The sequence below is a fragment of the Mesoplodon mirus genome, assembly GCF_964341445.2.
Source record: "Mesoplodon mirus genome assembly, chromosome: 5".
Lineage (NCBI taxonomy): Eukaryota > Metazoa > Chordata > Mammalia > Artiodactyla > Ziphiidae > Mesoplodon > Mesoplodon mirus.
This window is the reverse complement of record NC_138980.1, coordinates 84716171-84744128: the sequence shown is the minus strand read 5'-3', so window position 1 is coordinate 84744128 and position 27958 is coordinate 84716171. Positions and strand designations below refer to the sequence as shown.

General features: G+C 36.2%; 1 protein-coding gene across 1 annotated transcript in view; it reads left to right on the top strand.

The window, feature by feature from the left end:
- Nucleotides 1-27958, top strand: part of PRR16 (proline rich 16) — a 272756-nt gene that overhangs the window by 170567 nt on the left and 74231 nt on the right. The window contains 1 exon segment of the mRNA XM_082621216.1: nucleotides 436-1339. Within this exon segment, the coding sequence (XP_082477342.1) occupies nucleotides 436-1191 (756 nt within the window). The 3' untranslated portion in view covers nucleotides 1192-1339.

The window sequence follows — 27958 nt, the reverse complement described above, 5'->3', positions numbered from 1 at the left end:
CTTCCCACAAGTTGCCCCAGACAATGACTTAACAGGGCAGAGACACTAAGCAACCCTGTTATAAGAGGTGCCAGATTCAACCAGAAGTTAGAGAGGACTCAGAGATTTTACTTCCTCCACATGAGGGTCTTATGTGATTGGTTCACACTAATACCATGAGAGCTAGGTCTTCAGTTTTAGCTCCTAAATCCATTCACTTCTCTCCATCTTCCTTTCTTTGATCCTAGTCTGAGCCACTACTACTTACCATGGGAGCCACCCAGAGTCACCCTGCCTCGCCTAAATTTATTGAATGAAAACATTAAGAATAGTGGAATACACCCCAGTATTAGTCAAGGTTCCCATAACAGATTATAGCGAGACAGGAAGATATTGTTTGTAGTATATTTTGCTTCGGGTCGTTCTTCAACACAATTACCTTGTCCTTTCCACCAGGTGGTTGACCAGATTGATACCCTGACTTCTGACCTACAGCTGGAGGATGAGATGACCGACAGCTCCAAAACGGACACCCTGAATAGTAGCTCAAGTGGGACAACAGCCTCCAGCATAGAGAAGATCAAAGTGCAGGCCAATGCCCCCCTCATTAAACCCCCAGCCCACCCATCTGCTATCCTCACCGTCCTGAGAAAGCCAAACCCTCCCCCTCCCCCTCCACGGTTGACACCTGTGAAGTGTGAAGACCCACAAAGAGTGGTGCCCACTGTCAATCCGGTAAAGACCAATGGCACCCTTCTGCAAAACAGAGGCTTCCCAGGGGCACCAAACAAAATTCCAAATGGAGACATTTGCTGCAGACCCAGCAGTAACTTGGACAAGGCTCCAGTGCAGCCTCTGATGCATAGACCTGAAAAAGACAGGTGCCCCCAAGCAGGGCCTCGGGAACGAGTCCGGTTTAATGAAAAAGTCCAGTACCATGGCTATTGTCCTGACTGTGACACCCGGCATCACATAAAAAATAGGGAGGTCCACTCACACAGCGAACCTGTCCACCCACCAGGAAAGCTTCCTCCCTATGGCCCTGCCCAGCCTCCTCCCCCTCATCTCCCTCCTTTTCCACTAGAAAATGGGGGGCTGGGAATAAGCCACAGTAACAGCTTCCCCCCACTCAGACCTGCACCTGTGCCTCCTCCCACAGCACCAAAACCACAGAAGACAATCTTGAGGAAGTCAACCACCACAACAGTGTGATGTATGCCATTTAAAAAAACTTTTTTGTTTTTTTTAATTCTTACATTATAAACATAAAATAATACGTAATGAGCACTTTCTACTCAAGCAATAAAAAGCCCAAATATATTTATCCTGCATTCAGCAGAGTGGCATAAAAAATCACCGGGTAAGTATGCAGTATGTTGTTTATGTCCTGGCTATACATTGTTTAAAAGTTACATCATGAAACCACAAAATAACGGAAAAGCTGAATATATTGTTTTTTCAAATTGACCTGTGACAAACTGTGACCTGTAGATTTCAAATATTTTGATTTACCATAAGGGATGGGATTAGATTCATTTTATTCATGCCTAACTCATCTATGCATTAAGAACATGCCATACTCTGACCTAATGCTTTTTAATAAGAAATTTTAATACTGAAAGACTTTTATTATTTTTTCTAAAGATGTTTGTCACTAGTTTTGCACTATTAAATGCTAAGAATAATACCAGAACATTTATTTTCTATACTATACAATTATGACTATATGTTCACCTATATATGTAATGAAAGATTTTGGTCTGTGGAAATATCATATGTCATAAGCAATGGTAAATAATGGCAAAATCAAATGTTCCTCAGAATTAAAATGAAGCAGTGGTTCATTTAATCCCACGTTAGTTTACATCAAAATGGATAGCAGCTCTGACAGAGTTTGGAGATCACAGTGAGTATATGTCAGAATTTTTCAAATTAAATATTCATAATCCAGATTCTCAATAGAACTGTAAACGTTTTCATATGATTTGCCTCCATTTTGGTACCTCAGGGATGACCTGTTGCAGGCCAGCCCCTTTAGGTCCTCCCCAGTCTCAGCATGCCTCCAAGTCACTGCATAAACCAGCTCATTGAAGCTGTAGGATGACTTTGCTCCTGCATCAGCAAGCTCTCTGCCTTCCTGAGGGATTCCCCCATTTACAGGAGAATCCTAGAGGAAAATAAAGATGTTTCTGGAACAGAATATTTTCAGCATTCACCTTAAGCTGATTCTCCCTCAGAGCTGAAATATGCCACGGTTCTTTGTTACTCTATAGAAGGAAGAGAGGAAATCCTTTCCTCCTAACATCCAATAAGTGTGCTTCTCTTTAGTCTAATTTGCCAACTAAAGTCACACTTACCCATGGACAAAAGTTCACTTCCTAACTACCATGATTTGGACTGATCCTATGATTTGCCCTGGAGTTAGAAATGAGTTTACTCCCTTAGAATCATGATGACAGGTAACTGCCTGGGCAAAATGTGGTCATTAAGTGGCAGGAGTAGAAGGAGTCATCTTTGGTGGAGATTTGATTATTATGCAACTTAAAAAAGAATACTGTAATACTTTTGAATATTTGGCTTTTGATCGTAAAACTTGAACTTTTGCTACTACAGGAAAGTAGTCTTCAATCATATTTCTTCGTTGCCTTTTTCATGTTATAGCATCATAATTTGGAGTACTGTTTTTGGACAACTTCCTATTTAAAATGATAACATATTTTAGGTGTAATTCCCTAAAGAAAATAGTTTGTTTTGTTTTGTTTTTTTGCGGTACGTGGGCCTCTCACTGTTGTGGCCTCTCCCGTTGCGGAGCACAGGCTCCGGACACGCAGGCTCAGCAGCCATGGCTCACGGGCCCAGCCGCTCCGCGGCATGTGGGATCTTCCTGGACCGGGGCACGAACCCGTGTCCCCTGCATCGGCAGGCAGACTCTCAACCACTGCACCACCAGGGAAGCCCCTAGGTTTATTTTTTAAAGGAACAATCAAATGAGTAAAAATAGAGACGTCACGTTGAAAATTTACTCAGCATGATTTTTGTTCTGTGTGTGTGTCGGACATGAAGATAATGCAAGCAGAATAAATCCAACTTTTCAGAAAGTTACAAAAGGTAAGACCAATAATCAAAGGCCAGAATCTAAAGTTTATTAACTATATGATCAGTATGTTTAATAGATGTGAGCCAGGTAAATAAATAATTGACATTGAATACCAAAATAACACATTGTAATATGTTCATTTAGGTTTATACCCAGGATTTTTTTTTAATATATTCTTTTTTTGAAGATGTTGGGGGTAGGAGTTTATTAATTAATTTATTTATTTTTGCTGTGTTGGGTCTTCGTTTCTGTGCGAGAGCTTTCTCTAGTTGTGGCAAGCGGGGGCCACTTTTCATCGCGGTGCGCGGGCCTCTCACTATCACGGCCTCTCTTGTTCCGGAGCACAGGCTCCAGATGCGCAGGCTCAGTAGTTGTGGCTCATGGGCCTAGTTGCTCCACAGCATGTGGGATCTTCCCAGACTAGGGCTCGAACCCGTGTCCCCTGCATTAGCAGGCAGATTCTCAACCACTGCTCAACCAGGGAAGCCCAACCCAGGATTTTATTACCTTTCTAGATGTAAATATTTACATCCTTTCAAATGTGCGTCCAGTGTGAGGCCTTTTGATATTATGAAGTCTTTGAAGACATGAATTTTTTCCCTTCAGCCCATCTTTCTTTCACAGCCAATTACTGTGACCTAATAATTACTTTATAGTTTGAAACTTTGACCCTTGTTGATGTCTGGGAACCAACCTGGACCTCAAAGTAGAGCTTACTAACAGCCACATACCATCCACTGAGCAGATAACTCATTTGCAATAAAGCAAGTTGAATAAGTTGGATGATTTAAGCAGGTTGATTAAGGATATTTGAGCCAGATGCCTACACACAACCTCTGAGGTTCAAATCCATTTCTCTTCCTCAAATTATAGATGGAGCTACCCCATGAAAGACCATCTTTTTATGTTTGATTAGTGACATATGCCAAAACCACAACACCTGTTTTTATTTAACACATTTATAAGTAACTGTTGGCCTATAAAGCTGAGTTAAATCTCAACATAAAAAAGTTATAGTTATTGACCTTCTTCTCTTATTACAGTTTATTTATTACATAGTCAACATTAAATGTTAGATTACAGCAGTGTTGGGACATTCCTTTTAGTTTATTTGCTCCAATGTTCTTTTTTTTTTTTTTTTTTTTTTTTTTACTAACGTATAGAATATATTGGGCCAATAGGCTTTTTTGCCCGATAATTCTGCAACATTCATTGGCACTTAGTCATGTCTCTAAATATATATAAACTTGTAAAGCATGGAAAGCAATTAACATAGAGTGTCATAATATTTGCCAGGAAACGTGTAATTAAAGTGTCATAAGTGGCAGTGCGGTTTTTGTAATCAGCCAGCATTGCTTTCAAAATTTAAATTCTGAAATGCAAGCTCTGCACATCATGCATTAAATCATCATAAAACGTGGTCTATATTTTCTCTTCATGAAGATACCAAAGCAGAAACGCTTTTTCCAAATCTTTAAGGGCAGATTCTTTTTTCACAACATGGCTTTAACTTTTTTATTCACACATAGAGTAGTGTACCAAAAAGCTGGCCTCAATACTCCTTTGAAGGTGATGTTTCTACAAAATGTAAAATGGTAGTACTGCTATGAAAACATCTATTCCTAGTGAAAGGTAGAAGATATGGTTAAAAAACTGTATCCATTAATTAAATTGGAATAAGAAAATTTTTGTCATTATTTTATTTTATTTTATTGTTTTTATTTTTTTGCGGTACGTGGACCTCTCACTGTTGTGGCCTCTCCCCTTGCGGAGCACAGGCTCTGGACGCGCAGGCCCAGCGGCCATGGCTCATGGGCCCAGCCGCTCTGCGGCATGTGGGATCTTCCCAGACCGGGGCACGAACCCGTGTCCCCTGCATCGGCAGACAGACTCTCAACCACTGCACCACCAGGGAAGCCTATTGTTTTTATTTACTATTATTATTATTTTAAACATCTTTATTGGAGTATAATTGCTTTACAATGGTGTGTTAGGTTCTTTATAACAAAGTGAATTAGTTACACATATACATATGTTCCCATATCTCTTTCCTCTTGCATCTCCCTCCCTCCCACCCTCCCTATCCCCCCCCCCCCCGCAGGTGGTCACAAAGCACCTAGCTGATCTCCCTGTGCTATGCGGCTGCTTCCCACTAGCTATCTATTTTATGTTTGGTAGTGTATGTATGTTTGGTAGGTCTCACTTTGTCCCAGCTTACCCTTCCCCCTCCCCATATCCTCAAGTCCATTCTCTAGTAGGTCTGTGTCTTTATTCCTGTCTTGCCCCTAGGTTCTTCATGACCATTTTTTTTTTTTTTTTTTTTTTTAGTTTCCATATATATGTGTTAGCATATGGTATTTGTTTTTCTCTTTCTGACTTACTTCACTCTGTATGACAGACTCTAGGTCTATCCACCTCACTACAAATAACTCAGTTTCGTTTCTTTTTATGGCTGAGTAATATTCCATTGTATATATGTGCCACATCTTCTTTATCCATTCATCTGTTGATGAACACTTAGGTTGCTTCCCATTTTTGTGTTGGGAGGATATTGTATCTCCACTGATGAAAGGCAAAAAGAAAATAAAATTGACCAAAGTTCTCTTCCATCTCTCAGTGGTTTTAGGAGTCATAAAAGGAAATAAAACTGATATATTTTTTAGGCCATGCTTAAGCTAAATATAAAATATCTGCTCAAAAATACAGGGCATGCGAGAAGAGAAATTCCCCACTCTTCAATTTGATAATATATTCATACCTCCTCTCATTAGTTTAATAGTAGTCTATGAAAAAAATGTCTGCTATTAACCGAAGTGGTTTAATTAACCTAAAAAATCTTGTTTGAATTATGCCCACATCTAACTATTTAATGAATAAAGGAATAAGGCACTGTATTATACGGCTTTCTTTGGGCAGATCAGTAGTTGCTTTTAACATGACCAAGAACAGCAGCTACACACAGTCTCTGAAACTATGCAAGGCCTTTTATCTACAGGTTCTAATTATAGCTCTTTTTGGATGTTCTGTGAAGAAAAGGCTGAGTAGTTCCACATGTAATTGCACTGGGAGTGGTGTAATCAAATCATGAATCACTGCCTTGACTGATTTTTTTCCGTGGAATATATGCAACAATGCAGTGTTTTTGTGATTGTCCTGATTCAGTTTCTTTCCACAGTTTCTCTGTTGGTAGCACATTTTGCTGTAATGTACACTCAAATTTGTAGCAAAATATTGCATTGTTGTGCATTGGTACATACTGATGATTTCTAGGTGAGGAAATGATTTATGAACACTAAAATTCTGTATCACATATTTCAGTGCACAGAATCTGACAATTACTAGATTGAAAAATCACATGACATTTTCTAGGAACTGTGACACTGTATTCAGATTTTTATACTAAACATTCTTGAATTTTAGAGTTGTGTAAATTGCCTGATTCTGAAATAATGACAGATGTGAGACTACCATTAGGGCAGGCAGCAGTGTTGAACATAAAACTGCATTAGATATATTTTAGTGGAACATCAGTTATATAGGGTGTCATTTCATTGAAAGCACTTGGATTTATCCATCTGGTCTTTTTCGAAAAACCTAAAGAAGGTCTGCAAATAACCCTCTCTTTAAAATGTAGTTAAATCAACATGGGATATAGAATTATGTGAAGGTCAAGCGAAAGTACGTAGGAAATATTGCTTATGATTTATGACCTCTAGACTGATCAACGATAGGTAAACTAATATGTTAACTGCTTTCTGAAACTTTACATACATTATTTTTTTCTAAGTCTCATATGAATGTATAAAATAGATATTATTATCCTGATTTACAAGTGAAGAAATCCAGGACCTCAGTTTCAGTGTTTTGCCAAAACTGACCGCTTAGTAAGTGGCTGGCATTTTAGTGCCAGCAGGACTTCCCATACTTTTTTTCCCCACAGCATCACCATTTAATTGTGTTCTTCATAGCTCTGAACTTTGCAATTTTTTCCCTTTGTTCTGAGGACTTATTTTGACACTCAAAAGGGGTTACCTAATGTTATTTTGACATTCTTAATATGTTTGATCTTTGCAGAATGTGAGATGGATTTCAGGCAATTTCACTACCGTCAAAAATGAATGAGCTATTGAATAATGCAAGCCGCATTTTGTCATGTATTATACCAGAGGCTTTACTGTTCCAGTGAAACCTTTTCTCTTAAGTTCAAAGGCTGTCTATTATTTTGGATTTTTTTCCCTGAGAAGTTCTGATTCCACAGTATTAATGCCATTTGAAACTAACTGTGTCATTTGTATTACTGGTATTTCATTTGTGAGTTTCATGTGCCTAAGGTTGACCCCTACAGCTAAAAATAGCAATAGATCCACTCTGTGGAACCACTAAAGAACCAGTGCATTAGAGCTCTAATAAAAGCATTTCTATCCTTTTGTTATTAGACTATAGATATGATTTTTCCACTATTTGATAATGTAGTTGTCAATTCTCCTCACCACCAAAGGGAATTTTGGACCAGCTAAATAAAACAATGTGTGCCCTTGGGTAGGTTAGAGTTGATGTTGACAATATATGATATCTAACACTTATCAAGGGCTTGCATTGTGTTTTGTATGTGTTATTTTTCCCTCATAACATCATTTTTCCCTCCTAACAACACAATGTCTTAGACCCTATTATTATCCACATCTTACAAATGAGGAAACTATGTCACTGCTGTTCAAGGTCATAGAGCCAGGAAGTGGTCAAGCCAGGATTGTAAGGCAGGCAGTCAGCCTCCACAGCCCACGTTCTCCACCACCTTTCAGAACTGCCCAAAGCACAGCCCCTGCATTGTGCAGAGGTCATCTGTAGAGCTTACAGTCATTTCACTGAAACTTGCTTGAAAGTTGTTGGAAGATATAAGAACATAAGTCAAGATAGACTAGTTCATGAGACTAGTTCATGCTGTGGTAGCAAACAACTCTAGTATCCCAGAGGCAACCGAGTTATTTCTCGTTCATTCAAAGTTCACCCTGAGTCCAGGAGACTCTCCAGGGCAGGTGTACCTCAGGCAGTCATTCATCGATCCAGGCTGTGTTGAATGTGTGACTTCACCACCCGGTCATGCATCTTCTTCCAAAACCACCACAAGAAGAAGGGAGACTGGAAAATCTTAGCTGTGCTTTTTCCTCAGTCCTTGTTCATGTCATTGGCCAACACTAGTGATGTGGCCCTCCCTGTTGTCCCCATATGCTCAAGAAAGGGAAGGAGATCCATATATGGGTGAGGACCTATCATGCCAACCATGGTTTCCAAAGGAGTAATTTTTTGGCATGTGTATAATTTGAATATATTATAGACCTCATTTTCTTTCCTTTTCATATTACTTGATGTTTGTTTAATCTAACCATAAATTGTGATGCCATCTTAGTTTAAACAAAGATGGAGAGATAGGAAGTGAAACTAACAACAGCCTTGCTTAAAAATTTATTGCAGGGAATTGACAGCATTAACGAAGATGAGGGATGAATTTTATCACAGCCATTAGCTACCATATTTGAATTCTGTCTGAGATTACTCACCAACCTACATTTTTTAGTTAAGCATTTGAGAATTGCATACTAAATTTTCTTTAGTTAAAATTTTGAATAAAGAATTTTTCAGTAAATTAAGTTATTATATAAATAATTATCCCCATAAGGATAGATAAACCTTATTTGATGATACTTATTTATCCCAACTAGTCAAAATATATGTAATATATGAAATATATGAGTTTCAAAATATATGAAACTCTACTACAGAAATTTGTCATTGATAATGTAAATTATAACGTGTTTATAATATTAATTTATAGGGCAGTATATTAGGATAAAAGTGTAAGTTTGAAACCAGAAGGCCTGGATTTGAGTTTCAGTTTTCCTGTCTCCCAAATGTTCTTGGTCAAATTGCTTAACCAGGTCTGAGGCTTGCTTTCAAATGAAGATAATGGTGCCACTCTTTTCTACCTAATAGAGTTCTTGAGTCATTAATTTCATCCCTGTGTGTATTCTGGGCTCACACAATCCTCCTTTACAAAGTAAGGAGCGAGAAGATTAAGACCAGCAGAAGGATGCTGCAATTTCACAAACCCCAAGTGAATGTCTACGGCATCAGGATCATAAGCTTCCGCTCTTCTTCGGCAGCAGTGCTGAAAGGTAAAATGGATGAGGCAACGCAGATAGGCAGTTTTAGGATTCAAGAAGTCTGTAACCTTCAGCACAATTGAATAGGCTAAAACTCCAAATCATTCCACCTTATTCTTTGCAGAGGTCAGAAACACCTCCCAAACTCTTCCTCTAGGTTGGAACTAAGTAAATTATGTATGGAAGCATAGCTAATTATTATTTACTCTATGTCTTGTTTTAAATTCCATTATGTTATTTGTATGGGATGAAAGCTCTGCTGACACAGAATGAGTTATGAGAATGAACACAGAATGAGAATGAACACAAAGTTCAGTCATAGCTTCTGCTTTATTTGCTCAAACTCCCACTATTTTTCAGCTCATGTCTCTCTTCTGGACACAAAAATATAAGTGATGTGCATTTCCCCTGCCTTATTTTGTCTAAACCTTCATGAGGTACTCACTCCCCAAACTGCCTGGTTTCACACATTTTATTTCTCCTAGAGTAACATTAACATTGATACACTAACCATACCCCAATAGCACCCAATTTCCTAACATTTTTTCCTCTGTGTTTCTCCTCTAAAGGATACCACCTTCCAAAATGTTGTTATAAGGCCCTAATGATTTAATGAATGTGAAAATACTTTGCTGACAGTAAAACCTCACACAAATGCAGACACTGTTATGAATTTGTAATACTTCTTACCAAATTACCATGTTCCTTTTTAATCTGGTGGGTTGATTTGTCATTGCCTAGGTTGATGCTAATGATATTTTATTCATCTCATTTATAAAGTAATTATTTTACATCAATTTTTATAGTTACTATTATCAAGTAAGCCTAATGATTTTCTTAGAACCTTGTCAGTTCACGTGTAGAACTCTCATTATTGATTTATTAGATTTTGTGAATTAGTAAGTCAGAAAATGAACATGATAGATATTCAAGGTGACTACAACAGAGAACACAGTTTACTAAACTGTTTTGACAAGTATAGCTTGATTTTAATTATTTACAATAATACGTAATAATAGCACATGAGTAAATTTATTTAGAATATAATTTGTCAAACTAAAGTCTAATACCACTGGGCTTTTATAACTCTCCTAAAAATGGTCAAATAAGAGATTAAATCCATTTGTTTGAAAGAGGAATAAATGTCTGTTTGTGATTAAAAATATCATTTGTCAGTGATATTAGTAAAATTTGACAAAGCATTAACTCTTATTTTGCTTTAAACAGTCTATGATATACCTGAGTACATGTTTCAGTGAGGTACCTTCCAAAAGGACCAAGAACTAAATAAAAGTTCTTTGATCACAGTGATTTATGGCTTAAGTATAAGTAAATAAATATTGCTAGTAGTCCAAAATTATCATCTGAAACTATTATTTTCTAACAATTCAAACTGCTCTTTAGGACAAAAATGGAATATTTGGATTTATTTAACCTATTTTTTCCAAAACTTCATAGTTGTATCAAATAATGACTGCATTTTGCTTGATATTTGAAGTACACTACTGATGTTCTGTTTTTTTTTAATAAATTTCCTTTTTTCTGAGTGGATTTATTATCAGTATTACAGAGAATTAATATTAAAAAGAGCTCCTCTATACGACTTCCCAATACACCTTCTGATCATCAAAGCTCCCATTTTCAGCCAGATATAACTTCTGCTTCTCCCTTGTTCCTTTTATCCGAGTAATTTGAATTTTTTGCCAAGTCTTTTGTGTGTGTGTGTGGTAATGCCATTCCCACTCCCACTCTCCTCAGAGAGGCTTTTATCCCTTACATCCTGACATTACATTGCCTCCTGCTTGTCACTCATACTCTTGCCTCAGCTGCCAGTCCATTCTGCAGATATCCAACAGAGAAATTTTCCTTTCATCATTTCATCTCAATCCAGAAAATTTTGAAGGCTCAGGATCATCTGCTATTTAAAATTCTTAGCTGTGGGCTTGGCAGTTCTAGCAAAAACCTTTCCAAGGCTGCTTTTACGAGTGCCCAATCTAGGAAGCTCAACACTGCTAAGGCTGCTACGGCCAAGTAGTTAAAATGACTAACCCCCCGGCAGTCCTTACTCAGTTCCTGTTGCTGCACCTTCTCCTGGCCCCAGCCTGAAATAATTTCTCCTGTTTCAAGAGGGGAGCTTTTGTAAATCTTGTGCTGTAGACTTCCACTATTTATTTGAATCCTTTCATAACAAATAAAATATATTTAAAAAAATAACTGGTAAAATGGGTACAACACAGGTAAAAATTCAAAAGTATAAAACTTTAAAATGCCTTTGGAAAAAATAGCCAACTGTTAATTAAACAAATATGAATTTAAGTGTATATCATCTCTCAAATTAACAATATTGTGGAAAGGCAATTATTTACCATCTACCTTCACTGGCAAAAAACCATAAGATATTAGAGTAGAAGAAACTTAATATGGTTAAATCCAGTCCCTTCACTTAATACGTTATAAAATTGACCTCTTAGTAGGACAAATAAACTCATGCAAATTCATGAACAGAAATGGAAATTTCCTCACTTGATATGAAATTTATTCCTGGGAACTTAAAACAAGCAGTACCCAGTAGAAGACAGATTGCTACATATTGGTGTGTGAGAAATGGAATCTTGGCAGAGAAGAAGAAATAAGTAAGAAAATTTGAGCTAGTAATGTAAAGTGTTATCACATGTGCAGAAAGTGCTAGGCAAAGAGAGGGAAGGGAAGCAAAAAGAAAATTGAAATAAGGTAAGCAATTAAAATCTTGTACCTAAAAAGTGAGCTGAATTCAATGGAATAAAATGAAGGCTATGCACTTAAATTAATACGTGAAAGTTTAGTTGTATTTTTTACTGCTTAGACTAAGGTTATATAGTATGCCACTATTTTATTTGACTTTTTTTTTTCATTTGAAGATACACTCTGACAGCAATGTGGGAGAAAGCCCTTTATCCTCCCAGGGATGTAGCCAGCTGATAAGAGGGCTTGGTGAGAGTCAGGTGTGTCCTATAAATGTTCTCATGGGAATGAGGCTTTTAGGTTTATACTCAGTCTTTTGACTGTATTCCTTCAGGATCCATTTTATCCTCAGCTCTATCCAGATCACTACGATGGTGTAGTTGGGGACAACTGAGTACTCTCAGCTGACAAGGACTGCAGTGCCAGATTCAAAGATAAAAGAGGTAAATGTGATTTGCAACTGGAATCTTATAGATGGTATTAGATTCTCCTTAAGCCACCCTAAACCTGGCTCCAGTTACTGGAATAAATATACAAGTTGTATGAGTTTTCTTCCCAGTGAGAAGATCCTAATTATTTTTCCATGGTTCTGTTCAGCACTTGCATCAAATTTATTTCCTAAGCCTAGAGAACTGAAGCCCCATGTTGTTTTGTTTTCCGTAGAGCGCCTATCCTGTGAACTGAGTCTGGAACATACTATTGTGCTTGATAAAATCACTTTGATAAAGATCAGCAGAGCTCTCAATATATAGTTGTTGATGGAATTCATAGAATGAACAATCAGTTGTGAAGTGTTTTATTGACTACCATTTTCTATAGCTTTTGCTGTGGCTCTTATTTAATGTATTGTTCCTTGCAATGTTTGGGGAGATTGGAATGAAATTTGAAAAAGCTATTTTTATATCTTTGGTTCAGTGTGTTTGAGAGTTTCCTTACTGAGAGTTAAAAAGTGTGACATTTACTTAACTTAAAGCTATAAAGGTTAGCTCTCATAAACTTCCTAATCCATGAAATGAGGGAAGCTATTCTGGATTTCTTGTAACCTATGGGCTGATATAAATGGTAGTTGATACACACTAGTCCTTTAAACAACAGAGGAATGGAACTGCATCTGGCAGTATATACTATCTTAAGGTATTGTAGGTAATTTTCCATATTGAATTAGATACTAACGATGCATCTGGGCTTATATAAGCAAACAGAATTGTGGGAGGGTTTTTTTTTCAGTGTCAAAATTCAAACACAGAAGCTAATATAAGAACACAGGCACTTTCATTCCTTCTGAACTTCCTAGGAAAACAGGTTCTTTAAAAAATGTGGGAGAGGAAACAAACACCAGTGAAGGTGGTAGAGAAGGATAAAAGATGCCTGTAGATTCTGAGCGGACAGTGCTGTGGAAAGCAGTTTCCATCTGATCTTGCATCTTGGAAATGAGCCAGGATGGGGACAGGGTTTCCACGAGTGGGAAACTGACTCCATTGGCTTGAGGTTCTCTTTAATCTCCTTTCCTGGCCTAGGGATGTGTTGCAAATCCGAAAGAATGCAGCGTTCCTATAAAAGAGTAGTGCTAATTGTACCAAAGAAAAGCTGATGTTTTCCAGATGGAGAGATGAGAAATCTGAGAATATATGTTCTAAAAATTCTTAGAACTGGATGGTATAGAAACTAGAGCACCATTGTGCTGTGGAATATTTCAGATCTTGTGAGTCTATTCCTTTGCTTTCCTGATATACCAACGTGGCTCTCAGTGCTAACTAAACATCAGAATCACCTGGGAAGATTTACACCCTGAGTCCTATCCTGAGCCAATTAAATCAGAGTCTCATCATGGTCGGCCCACACATTAGATTGTTTTAAAATTACCCAGGTGATTCTAGGATATCAGCATGGTAAGAACCACTAAATAATAATATACAGAGAATGATACATCTGATATTAATTATTTCATCCTAATTGCAGCAGCATGAAATGAGTATTAATGGAGTCTGTTTACATTTTCCTTTTCCCATGTAAGCAAGACAAAGGAATGTACTTAGAAATCTATATTTTAAAGAGTTTATGTGAAGCACTAAACTCTTATTTTGGTTAATGCAACATTAAAAATAATTAATTTCTGAGCTAGAGATCCATTTAAGGTAAATTTAAAGTGAGGAATGTATGTCTTTATGTATTACTTTACCACTCAAAGTTTCTGTGATTTACTGCGTCAATGGCTGTTTTAAAAAGTGAAAAGTAAAATTTGGTATTAAATTGTGACAAAAACCAAAAGTTGAATTGCATGCATTTTAAGAATATTGCTTGAGAATCAGTAATGTACAAGGAATCAGTAGTTCTAATCTGATTATGAATATAGAATATTATTATAATTTTATGACACTAATTCATTGTTACGTATTATTCAGATTTGCTGATGGTACAAGGAAGTAATTCTAAGCTGATTATGAATATTATTCTAATTTTATGACAGTAATTCATTGTTATATGTTATTCAGATTTGCTGATGGTGCATTTAAGCTAAAGTATCAAATATAATATTCTGACATTGCTAGAAATCTTATATTATTCATGGCCTCTCTGAAATTCAACTTTCTACAAGTCATGCTGATTAATTATAACAAATTCATATATATTTTGGTATTTTCCACATGTGATTTAAACAAACTTTAAGTGTCTGTATATTTCTTTCATTTTTACACAGAGGAAGTAGAAGTCAATTTTCAATTTGTTTAGAATTGTTTAGAAAAACATTCTTCATAACCTCTTCAAGATTATGTTTTCTATTATGTTTATTTTTTATAATCAACTATTATTCACACTAGCTTTAACAAACTTTAAATTTTTCTTTATTCCTTTGTTTTTATGCTCCTTGGCTAAGGAAGTAAAAGTTATTTTTGACATTCAGGACATAAGGTAGCAATAAGAACATAATCATTAAAAGTATTCAAGGGGCTTCCCTGGTGGCGCAGTGGTTGAGAGTCCGCCTGCCGATGCAGGGAACACGGGTTCGTGCCCTGGTCCGGGAAGATCCCACATGCCACGGAGTGGCTGGGCCCGTGAGCCATGGCCGCTGAGCCTGCGCGTCCGGAGCCTGTGCTCTGCAACGGGAGAGGCCACAACAGTGAGAGGCCCGCGTACCGCAAAAAAAAAAAAAAAAAAAATTCAAATTCTCTATTAAATATTAAAGATAACAATACTTATAATTTGTAGTGCTCTTTTCTGATCCTATGGTAATTACGCTTAGAAATAAATATTGCCAGTTAATAAATTGAACTGGAGCGTGTCGTAGGATGATGTGGATAGAAAAAAGTTGTAAAACATTTCAACTTAAAAATTTATCAAGTATTCCAATAGATCTTGATATGTCATTGATTGCTTATTCTATAACAGAAAAGTCACCTTTGAAAAAGCACTTTTATTCAAAAATTCACATATCTTTTATCATTCCCCTTTAAGGGCCATGTAGCGAAGTTTAGAGAAATGGAATCTAATTAAAATGGGTGTAAAAAGGGCTCCAAATAGCCTTAGGAGTGATCCTACTACAGAATAGAAAGCCGTTTTCATATTCATGAAAATCAAACTGATAGTGACTTGTGTTTTATTTTTAACTCAGAGAGCAGCTTGGAAGGATTTCTTTGGGTTAACTCTGGAGCACATTTAGACTCACTTGGTCTCTGAGATTTTACATTTAGTATTAATGAACATGCCATCTCCTTGCCTCCTGATGTTATGACACTCTGATATTCCTGCTCCATGATTGTATCAGTTCCCAAAGAGAAAACTTTGTAGTTTGGCTTAGGGAGCATAATATTTGCCCTCTCGGCTGGGAATCTGGTGTGGATAGCACTGTATTGGGGCTGTAAACCTTCTACATCCTCTGGCCAGGATGCAGCTGTCAAAAAGCCCCATCATTGTTATAGGCACTAATGTGCAGACTATTCCACCGGCCCAGCAGATGCTGGAAATAGAGCTTGCTGTTAGATTCCTTGAATCTGTTCTTACATAAAAAACACAATGGATTTCTTTAAAGTTGTTTAACTACCATATCATACCAATATACCTAATCTTTGAAAAAAGACATTTGGGATTTTCAGGGATCTGTATTCAGAGAAGAATTGTGTTCTTTGAAAGAGAGGGAGATAGAGATAAAAGCAACATTTACTAAGCAACCGTTATTTGTGATGTTAGGTACTTTGTTTTTATTTCTGTAACATTTTATTTCATGAGAGAGACGGATGGAATTCAAGCATCTATGGTAATATCAACTGCAATAAATCTGATTGGTTCTTAAATTGTTTTCTATAATCCTATGTTTGACCCTTTTAATTAAAAAGAAAAAAATGATTCAAAGTAATTTAAAAATAATGTTGGGCATCTTTCATATACTATTTTATTTAATCCTTTTAACAACACTTGTCAAAGAAAAATGGCTCTGACAGGTTAAACAGGCAAGGATGACTATTCAAGACTACTGCAATAAGGGACGAAGACTGAGCTCAGCTCAGCTAAAACAAGACAAGAGGATTGGGGCTTCCCTGGTGGTGCAGTGGTTGAGAGTCCGCCTGCCAATGCTGGGGACATGGGTTCGCGCCCCGGTCCGGGAAAATCCCACATGCTGCGGAGCGGCTGGGCCCGTGAGCCATGGCCGCTGAGCCTGCGCGTTCGGAGCCTGTGCCCTGCAAGGGGAGAGGCCACAACAGTGAGAGGCCCGCCTACTGCAAAAAAAAAAAAAAAAAGCATTTTTAGCTGTGATAAACTAAAGAACCTTCACTGGATGAGGTTGGCCCAAGTGAAGAACCTTCACTGGGTGACGTTGGCCCACGGTGATGAGCCACCTCTGTTTGCTAATTGCCTTCTACCCTTTCTCAGAGATTGGGAGATAAGGGCAGGGATGCTATCTTTCTTGATGATTACACTTCAGAAATGATGGCTCCATGTGGAGAAAGACATTCCTGGGTTTTAAAACTGCTAAGAGGCTGAGAGAAGATCTACATCTCAAAGGGCAGAGTGAGAACTTACTACTAAAAATTTTCTAAAGTAAATTTCTAAGAAAAGGGAGGTCAGAGGAAGAACCCTGCCTAAAATTGAGTCAAGCTGAGCGGAGTGTGAAGGCTGTCTTGATTACCTTTAAGAGAGACTTTTATTCCCTTGTTACTAAGACCCTGAGGCTTGGAGAGGTTAAGTTTACTTACCCTAGGTCTCCCAGCTATTAAGTGACAGAGTTGGGACTAGACCATAATTTTGATCTGCTCCAAAACCTATGAACTTTCCAGTACACCGCAGCCTTGTGAAAATACCAGGCGAGAAGTCAACACTGGCTACATAAGAATTTTCAAAGAGTAAGTTCTTAATTATTTTCCTAAAGCTCTCCAGCTCCTTTAAGGAAAGGATTATCTCTGACAAAGTTTTGTTCATTTGAAACTATTGTATGCTACGTGTTCTATAGTTTTCAACAATCTGAATATTTTATTGACTTAAAAGTAGATGCATCTTTAGGGCAAGAGCCATTTAATCTGCTTGCCTGTCATGTTCCTTATTTCTAATAAAGGCTTCCTACAGGCAGCAAATGATTCTCTTAGGATATTTGTGAAACAGCTGTAGGAAATTTCCACTCTTCTGTCAAATGAAAATCATTTGTTCATAGGACTTATGAGTTAAGACACCATTTTTGATAAAGGGAAGAAGAAAAAAGGAAAGTTAAGGGAAATAACTTCAACTATTAATAAATGGAGTTTCTTTCATTAAAATCTTAAGAGAAACAAGGTACGAAAGCGTTGTTAGGGGCTCTGAAGGATAAGGGGCAATTCTGTTGCATATCAGAATTAGGCGTGGCAGCTGGGGAGGCATCACCAGGCTCAGCTTCTTATGGTAGGGTATAAACTGATGGCCCAGGGAGACTGAAGTAACCAATTGGTTACTGATCAGTTTTTAGCTTCTAAGAATGGAAGGAAGCATATAAGTTTCTCTGCACAGAATCAGCAACTATGAATATGTTTAATGTTTTTCACTTTAATAAATTTAGTCTTTTTTCAGGGTTTCTGATGACAGTAAAGATACCTTTTACCCTCAGCAAAATCTCTTCTTGAATTTAGTAACTGCCAGGATTAATCCTTCTCCTTTCCCAGTGATTCATTTCCTGTAAGAAACATGGTCAATGTTGTTCATTCCTTGCTTTTAATCTTAGGATGTTTGAAAGACAAAAGGCTTTTTTTTTTTTTTTGGATAATGAATGTATCAAAAGCTAGAAAATTCCAACCAATGTTTTAATCATGTCTACCATTTATTTATTTCAACTTTTCAATAGAATGGTGATTACTCATTTTTCTTCTATCAAAAGGGTCATTTTCTTTTACAGTAGCACTAATGAGCTCCTGGTTGGATTTTAACTGTCAGGAAATGATTTCCCTAGGATACCTTAAATGAAATTATCTTAAAACATCTTTACTTGAATATGCCAATGTTCTAGTAAACCTCAGACAGGGAAAAGCTAAAAATGCTGTTAATATTGTGGAGGAAATAAAGTGGATAGGGTAAAGAAGACACCCATGATTTTATGAGGTACAAGGAGCCATTATCAAGTACTGTAAACACTAGGAGAAAGATTATTATGGGTTGTATTAAGCATATCTACTTCAGAAGGAGATCAGAATTAAACTAAATGTACATGCATAGCTTCAGATTTTTAAGAATTTGGGGAAAGAAAGCAGAATTAAAGAAGGTGCATGGGCATTATCAAACACATTTAGTTTAAATTAGCACTTAGTTATAATGGTATCTTCAGGACATTTTTGACTAATTACCTGCAAATGATGCCAACACTTATAGTGAGATTTTTTCAGGGAAGAATGTTATCATTGTCTGTTCAAAATATCTTCTGCATTAATTTTTAGTCTTTAGCATTCCCTTCAAAAATCTTTATAATTATATCTAATCTTGTGTATGATAGTCTCTACCTGGCAAAATTTATACTGAAAAGAAACAATTTTTATTAACTCTATGATCTTAGTTTGATATTTCAAAACCAGGACAATGGCCTGATTTAAACAGCATGAGTTTTGGTGATGGTTTATCATCACATTCACAGTGGTTTGTTACAAGTTGATATACTTAAGTGTTTTGAATTTATAAAATGTTTGTCCTTCTAGAAACAAATACCGATTTAGTAATATCACAGCTGTCTTGAAACAAGGATATTCTTTCTCTCTCATGATACTGGAATTTTTTCAATCTATATTTTGGAAGGAAGACTTACAATTTGCATTTTTTTGTACAGCTTTATTCTTTCAGGCATTTGCCCCAAATGGACTATAGAATTTCTAAGTTTTCAGGAAGATTAAATTTTACAAAAGTAAACAGACTACAACTTGATGACTTGTAGAGGGGATGGGGCACTGGATGGGGTGCTAAATTGGATACATATCTCAGTTTAATCCTTGCTAGCCCATCTGCCTCCAAATTCCAAGTGGTGTTGATCTAACCTGGAGAAGTTGGGGCTATAGGAAGTCCTAAAGGTGAGAATTTCTGTTAGCCCACAATTGTTAAGCAAGACCCAGTATTATTGTGAATCTAGAAGGCATAGAAATAGATGTTTTAGAATTTAGAGATTATTTGGGCCAAATTCTCCATTAAACATGAAGAACTGAATCCAGGACTCTTAACTTCCTATTAAGTATGCTTTTCTTCATTATTCCAAAAGTGGAAAGTAAGTCATGAATGGAATTTGATGTGACGTGTGTTGGAGAGCCAACGTCAGGGCAACTGTAGAAGTAGTTCATGTGTACTCACTGATGCCTCAATGCAAAGTGAAGGCAAGTCACATTCCCTTTTTTATTTCCAAGCTTGTCTGTGGGTAACTGGACAGGGAGTCACAAACTCAGTAGTAATCAGGGAACAGACTGACAATGTAAAAGAAGTTGGATGTTTGTCTATGAGAAAGACAATAGGGAGTGGTGAGCAGGGACCTTTGAAGACTCTCATGGACCAAAGACACCCTTACATTCAAAGATCCTTCCAGCACGACATCGCATATATTAAAATACTCCCACGTCGTACATTAAATAGAACTTGCTGTTAAAAGTTTGGATGGATATTTAGAATTTCTTTTCGAAATTATTTGCCTACAAGTAGGTATTTTGATTGACAGTTGTCTATAATGTCTTCATAATCATATTAACTACATAATCAGAAATACACATGAATTTTTTCCAAGAGACAATATTGTTTTCAAATGTAATAAATTTTACCTATATGCTAAATTAAAATGACTGAATTTAGCATAATGTTACATTTTATAAGCATGTAATTAAATTCATTGACTTTATTTTGTGAAGGGTCTTTTTTTTAATTTATCATTTTAGGGGCATTAAAGGAGTCTCAAAATTATTTTCAGTTACTGAAAATCCCATAGGCCCTAGTTACTCTGCCCATATATCCAATGGGAAAAAAAGAAAAACTTATTAATGGGGGCATGTGACCAGCACATGCATTAACATTAGAAGTATTTTAAAATACTCAGCCAAGTAGTCTGGACTACCATGTACATAGTAGCTCACTCACCTTACCCCAGGTACACTCATCTCATTTTGAATAGAGATGTATTCTTAGCATGTATTACTACTATATTAGTTTTCCATTACTGCTGTAACACTTTACCACAAACAGTGATTTAAAATCACCCAAATATATTATCTTATCATGCTAGAGGTCAGAAATCTGAAATGGTTTTCACTGGACTAAAATCAAGGAGTTGGCAGGTTATGTTTCTTTCTGGAGACTCTAGAGAAGAATTCTCCAGACTTTTTCAGCTTCTAGAGGCAGCCTGCATTCCTTGGCTCATGGCCCTTTCTCCATCTTTAAAGCCAGCAGTGACCTGCTGAGTTTTTCTTACATGGTTCTATTTTGGCATTTGCTCTTCTGTCTCCCTCTTCCACATTTCATGGACTCTTGTGATTATATTGGGCCCACCTGGATAATCTAGAATGATTTCCCATATCAAGGTCAGTTGTTCAGCAACTTTTATTTCATCTGCAACCTTAATTTCCCTTTTCCATGTAAACATATTCATTGATTCCTGAGATGAGTATGTAGACGTCTTTGGGGAACCATTATTCTGCCTACCACAGCTACAATAATTGTACTTGTTTTCATCTGTTTCTTTCCATTGGAATATAAACTCGGTGATAATATATAAATAGGAAACAGGAATTCAGGATCAGAAAATCTTTGAATTTTTGAATTTAAAACATATAATTAAACCATTGATATTACAGATTAAAAATCTGAGTCCAAAAGTCATTAAGTGACTTGCTCGGGTTCCTTCAGCTCCATAGTGGGTCAGACCCTGGGACTTCTATTCAGTAGTTTTCTCTCTGTTATAAAACTGTCTGTCTATAATGCATCCCCTTTTTTCTGCATGCAATATAATTTTGAGTTTAATAGTTGCTTGAATTCGTAGAATGTAGGTACAATGAAAGTTATTTGTAGGATTTAAGTATATAATAGTACAATTAATAAATATGAATGTAATTAGAATGATATAAAAGCCTTTGAATCTACCTTGACTTTAGTAAGTAATCTTTTTCTAGGCTGTTCTCCTATATCACAGCCCAAGTTATATCAGAAAGCTGCTCTTCAGCCAAAATTTTGATACAATTCCAAGATCCATGAATCTTACTAGTACCCCAAGGGTTTGGTTTATGTAATTGGTATATTATGATTAGAAAACAATTAAAAAGGACAGTTCTCTGACTTAATGTCTTATTTTGTTCAGGTAATCAATTTCTTCTTTGTGCTAAATATGTCTATAATATTATATTAAATAGCAATATTAAGTTCATGAAAAGAAGTGTCCACAGAAGTAAATGGCATATGTTATTATTATAGTCAGTGATTAATGTTGAGCAACCTGTTAGAATTTTTATTAAAATCAAATATAGAGGTACAGAATGTAAAATATGTAATTGGAACTAATTTAGTTCTGGAAAAGTGTTATGATAAAAATTACTTTTTACCAGAAGTGACTGGGAGTATGGGGTATAGATATTAAATTGGTTTCCTAAGTCTGATCTTCAATAAGCAGCAACCTTGTTAAACTTTGAATCCTACATGCTCTGCCTTTAAAATAAATTACAGAACTTTATTATGAGAGGCACAAGCCACTGTGGAAGCTGTTTTGATTTCAGTGTTTCATGTTTACCTCCTTTGAAAGTCAATGAATAATATATAAACATCCACACACATATATTTAATTTATGACAAAATTGAATAATAAGCAAGCTGTAAGTGAATGTGTCCCAGATGCATTCAGAAGTTAAAAAAAAAGTGAAAATATTCTTATTTTTGCTAATACTTCATATACTGTTTAATATGATTTCCATTTAGGAATATTAAATAGTAACCAACACTTTATCACTATGAGATAAAGTTTTCTTTATGAGCTAAAACCATGTCATTTTTCATTATCATGTTCTTCTTACCATGTTAAGAAACAAAGCAAAAGCAGGAGAAAGCAGTGGTGGTGTGTATGAAAAGCAAAATAAATTGCTTGATATTTTTTCTTGTGTTATTCTGTGGCTATTCCAGAAAATGCACTATTTTTGAAGTTTGCACCAATATCTCTCATATGCCTATCACAAATTTTAAACAGAAAAAGTGGGAGAGCCTGGTAAAAAAGCATCTCCAGAAATATTCCGACATGGAGAAATGTCAATCACATATGGGAAAGTCTAGAAGCCTTTTCTCAGTCATCATCTTCTCCCACACCCTTGCTACATTCATTCAACATATTTTTGTCAGGCTCCTTCTTTGTCCAACTGCTTTCCAAATCCGCCCCCCCTTCCCTGACTCTGTGGCCAGCAGAGATCTGTCTTCCCACCTACATGACTGGTTCTCTCAGGAAGCATCACCAACTTCCTGTTGTTCTTTGAATCTAAGTGAATTCCACCATTTTTTTTCTTTAACTCATTAAATTTTTTTGTATTTCCATTGGCAAAAAAATCTCCATGGTTTCAACTGTCTACTCCATAAACACCACCAGTCATGTGCAGAACATTAGCACTTCATCACAGTATTTATATTTTGTTCTTCCTTCCTTCCCTAACTGCATTACCAGCTATACCCCTTGAAGACAAAACTGCATCTGTTCTGCCTTGTATCACCAGTGCTGGCATAATTCCTGAGATGAATATAAGACTTAATACCTAGTTGTTGGATGAATACATAGAATGAATGAGTGAGTGAATGAATCATGATTCCTGAGAGTTTTCTCTGCACCAGGAAGTGTGCTGAGAGCAGAAGGTGAGGGAGATGGACATTTCATTTCATCACTGAACTTACAGTCTAACAATAATTTCTATAATTGTTTTACCCTTGCTTGACAATTATTTTGATCTTATTTTATTATAATTCAGTGATGAGCATCTTACTAAAGAAAGTTCCTCTTCACTAATACTTTCAAACAAATTTCCTGTTGTACAGTCATTCAGGTCAAAAGGTATGAACACTTTAAGCTGTAACTATTCCTTAAGTCCTTCACTTATTATGTAAAGTAAGGGAGTGCTAACTATTGACTTGTTTATATTTTTAGCCAGAGGAAAAATGTTTGAGGGAATATTGTAGTTGTGTATAGTTTACTTCTAGTTAAATCATTCTTCCTGAGTTTATCTTCTAGTTATCTTTGATAATTTACTGTTGAAAACTTCTGAGGGAACTCATGGGTAACCTGACAAAAATAATGTTTTGATTAGTAAAGTCACATGGGATAGATTTGCATAGAAATCACAAGGCTGTTTCTTACACCTGTGTGTTTTCAACTTTCTGCTCAGTCACTGGCTGCAAACAAGATTGCAATGCTTCCTGTCACATATACAGTCTCTTTCTTCTTGCTTAGTAGTGATCTGGAAAGCTGATGGCATTTGATTTAAAAAGAAAAGGGCCTGATATGAGCAGTGTGTGATATTTCCTTTGTGAAGATCTTAGTGTATTATCCCCCTCATCGGAAGCTCTCCAAGAATCTGGGCTCTTTATTTGAAAAATGAACTATACCATTTAGAGTCAAGAAAGTGTTCATTAAAGTTGAATGTCAGAAAGGAAACTTTACCAACAACTTTTAATGTTTTATATTGTAATATACATATCGAGATAGAAATTCTAAGTGAGATTTGCTTTTTACATTTAATTTGTAGCTTACATTCAGTACTACAATTTGAAGTGATAGAAATTGAATATTCTGCTTTTTTTTTCCTTCTACAGTCTAGAAATGAATTGTTAATAGACAAAAGATAAATGCCTTGTGGATTCAACCCATCATCTTTGTAATACATGATACCTGCCAGAACTTTGATTATTGGAAGTTCATATTGCAGATACTATTTCAGAAATCCTATAAAGTACTTCTCTGATGCAAAAGATAAAGTTTTTGCTAAATTTTCTAGAAATAGTCTGATTTCACATTCTACATTAAAACTAGAGTTTATTATTCATTTAACATATTTGAGGGCTTACTCAGTAAAGTGCAAAAACTGACATTACATAGGAGACATTGGCCACAAATATCAGAAAACTCCAACCCATCAGGCTTAATTAAAAAAATTTTTTTAAATAAATTAAATTTCATACCAAGGAGACACATGTCTCTGGGGATGGTGGTTCAGCAGCTAAATGACATAAGCAAGAAGCCAGTTTTTTTCTATCCTTGGTGTCTCTGGCAAACCACCTTCATGATTGCTAAATGATTTCTGCAGCTACAGACATCACATGAGGACTCATAAGTCTCCAAAGAAGGAGAGCAGTCAGCTCCTTCTTGATTTTTTAAAAGACTTAAAAAATCTTTTCCAGAAGCCACTTAAAAGTCTTCCCTTCACTTCTCATTGGGCAACATTGTGTCTAACAACTATGCCTAAACCAATCACTGGAAATAGAAGAGAATTACAATGTTAAGCTACTATCCATGGTTTACCCTGGACCAGGAAAGATAATGCCCTTTCCAGGACTACATAGTATATAGGGGTGCACCTAGAATATAATCAGGAGTCTGCTCTCAAGGAATTATGTACAGGGATTCAGCCTTTGTTAGGCAACAAATACTACCTCCACAAGTATTACAAATTAAACTACGTCCTTGCCCTGAAGAATTTTACAGTCTAATGTGGGAAACTAACAGGACAATGAAGGATTGTAAACAGTATCCCATTGTATACCACTAATAGGAGTATGTACCAGATGTTACAGGGGTTATGAAGAGAAGCACTGAGGAGGGGCATATGTTTTTAGATTGAGAGGAGAAAATGGTGATAATGAGGATAAGACCAGAGGACAAATATTAATGCTGTGTGTTTATGACTGCAGTTCAGGAAATATGTTATGGTTTTCAATTTTTCAGTGCATTGTTTAAACAAATTGTGAAAGGTGTCTTAAAGATTTTTGTTGTTGCTTCAGTCACATTATAGTTTTAATTTTCAAATAAGATATGCTCTTCTTGGAATATGTATGTACAAAGTGATATCTAAAGCTTCATTATAGCTTTAGAGTTTGTTATTTCATACCAGTGAGTGTGATTTATCAGAGTCATAAGGACAGTGATGATAGATGATCATGATGTTATAGTCATGTTGGCTCCATTAGTTTGACTGTATGTGATGGCATATGGATTGTAGGAAATATTTTATTCTGAGCTTTTGTTTTGGTATATTAAACATCATTAAGCATTACACAATAAATTATCTCCATCAAGGTAATTGCCAATTACACTGTCACATAAATAGCAGAAAATGTGTTGCCTTTTTCAGTTTTTCTGTTGTAATTATACTCATAAAAGGAGAGACAGAGTAGAAATGATGACATTGTGGGTTGTAGCTGATGGGAACATGTTTATGCTCATTAAATCCATTTGCAAGCAGTACTATGATTTCAGACATGTTGTACAACAACAACCAGAAAAGCCAGTATTTTCTCATAAAATGCATGTTCCCAATTCTAGGTGAGACTAGAAAAACAGCATGATAGTTATAAGAGAAATAATTTAAATAGTCTCAACTTTCTATTTGAGGAAATGTTCTAATAACAGAAACTAATGACACAGATTAAGTCAAGTTCCTTTAAAAAATTATTTTATCTTGATCTCCCATGTGAATTGATGTTAGGTGAGAATGACATACTGACTTTCTAACTGATTTGAAATCCCTAAAGATTGTAGAAAGTTCGTGTAAAATAACTACCAAGCATGGTCTTAATTTGGAGGAAGTCGTGGCATATTCTAACTAAAAAGTGAAAAACCCTGTACAAAGCTCTGTATATGGTAGAGGGTTTTATTGATTAATTGCTGAGATATGGGCACAGAAATGGGAACAGTTGTTATAGTTTTTATTTTGTTGATATTTCATTTTGCCAACTGGGGGCAAAATAATTATTTATAGCCATAAGAAGACGACTCTTGCCTCCTGTCTCCTAGTCTACCAAATGGTGCCTCCATCTCCGTGAATGCCTCACACCAGACTCAGGACTCTAGCTTTCTGTCCCGACTTGCTTTACATTTCCACGCCTCTTTTTAGTTTCCACCATTCTTCTTATCTTCATCTTTATTTTGCCATTTTCCTACCCCAAATTATAGTTTACTAGGTTACCTTTTGATCTATTCCCATTTTCTTTATCTCTTCCAAATGCAAAAAACAATAATGCATCTTTCTTCTACGCATATAAGAAACTAAATTCTCCCAAGATTCTCATGTGCTTTAATTCACAAAACTTCAAAGAACTATCACTCTCTACCATATTTTTTTCTGGTTTTATCATCTTGCAGTAGAAATAGTTTTTTGAGGGATGGAGGATAATCTATTCTCACTTCTCTTTTCCACTTTTTGGTCAAGGAGCTATCAAACAATGGAAATTTGGAAAATTAGAAATAATTATAATTGTAGAATAATTGTAAGTGATAGAAATTTCTGCATTATGCACAATTTTACTGTATTTTTATGTTTGTTCTATATTTAGGGCAAATGTTTTCCCAAAGTGTGTCTTGAACAGTTTTGTGATGGATTTTTAAATTTTTTTTCTTTATGTATGTATACATGTATCCCCTCTTTTTTTGGATTTCCTTCCCACTTAGGTCACCACAGAGCATTGAGTAGAGTTCCCTGAGATATACAGTAGATTCTCAATAGTTATCTATTTTATACATAGTATCAGTAGTGTATACATGTCAATTCCAATCTCCCAATTCATCCCACCACACCCCCTTTCCCCTCTTGGTGTCCATATGTTTGTTCTCTACGTCTGTGTCTCTATATCTGCTTTGCAAATAGGATCAGCTATACCATTTTTCTAGATTCCACATATATGTGTTAATATACGATAATTGTTTTTCTCTTTATGACTTACTTCACTCTGTATGACAGTCTCTAGGTCCATCCATGTCTCTACAAATGACCCAATTTCTTTCCTTTATATGCGTGAGTAATATTCCATTGTATATACGTACCACATCTTCTTTATCCATTCCTCTATTTATGGACATTTAGGTTGCTTCCATGTCCTGGCTATTATAAATAGTGCTGCAATGAACATTGGGGTGTAAGTGTCTTTTTGAAATATGGTTTTCTCTGGGTATATGCCCAGGAGTGGGATTGCTGGGTCATATGGTAGTTCTATTTTTAGTTTTTTAAGGAACCTCCATACTGTTCTCCATAGTGGCTGTATCAATTTACATTCCCACCAGATCATCCTTTAACCTTGAAAAAGATTATTAGAGCAGACCACTGTGAGTAGATATTTGAACAGAGAACCAAATAAGATAAGGGAAGTAAACATGGCACTACCTGGGGGAAGAATATTGCAAACAAAAGGAACAATATGTAAAGGGCTTGAAGTGTGAGCCAACTTGAGTTGTTTGGTCAACAAGTTGGTCAGAGGCTGAAGCAAAGTGAATAATTAGGAGGGGGCAGGAACTGAGGTCATGAAAGGATCATGACTATCTGATTAAATTTACTCTTGGCTTCACTGTGATCTCCTT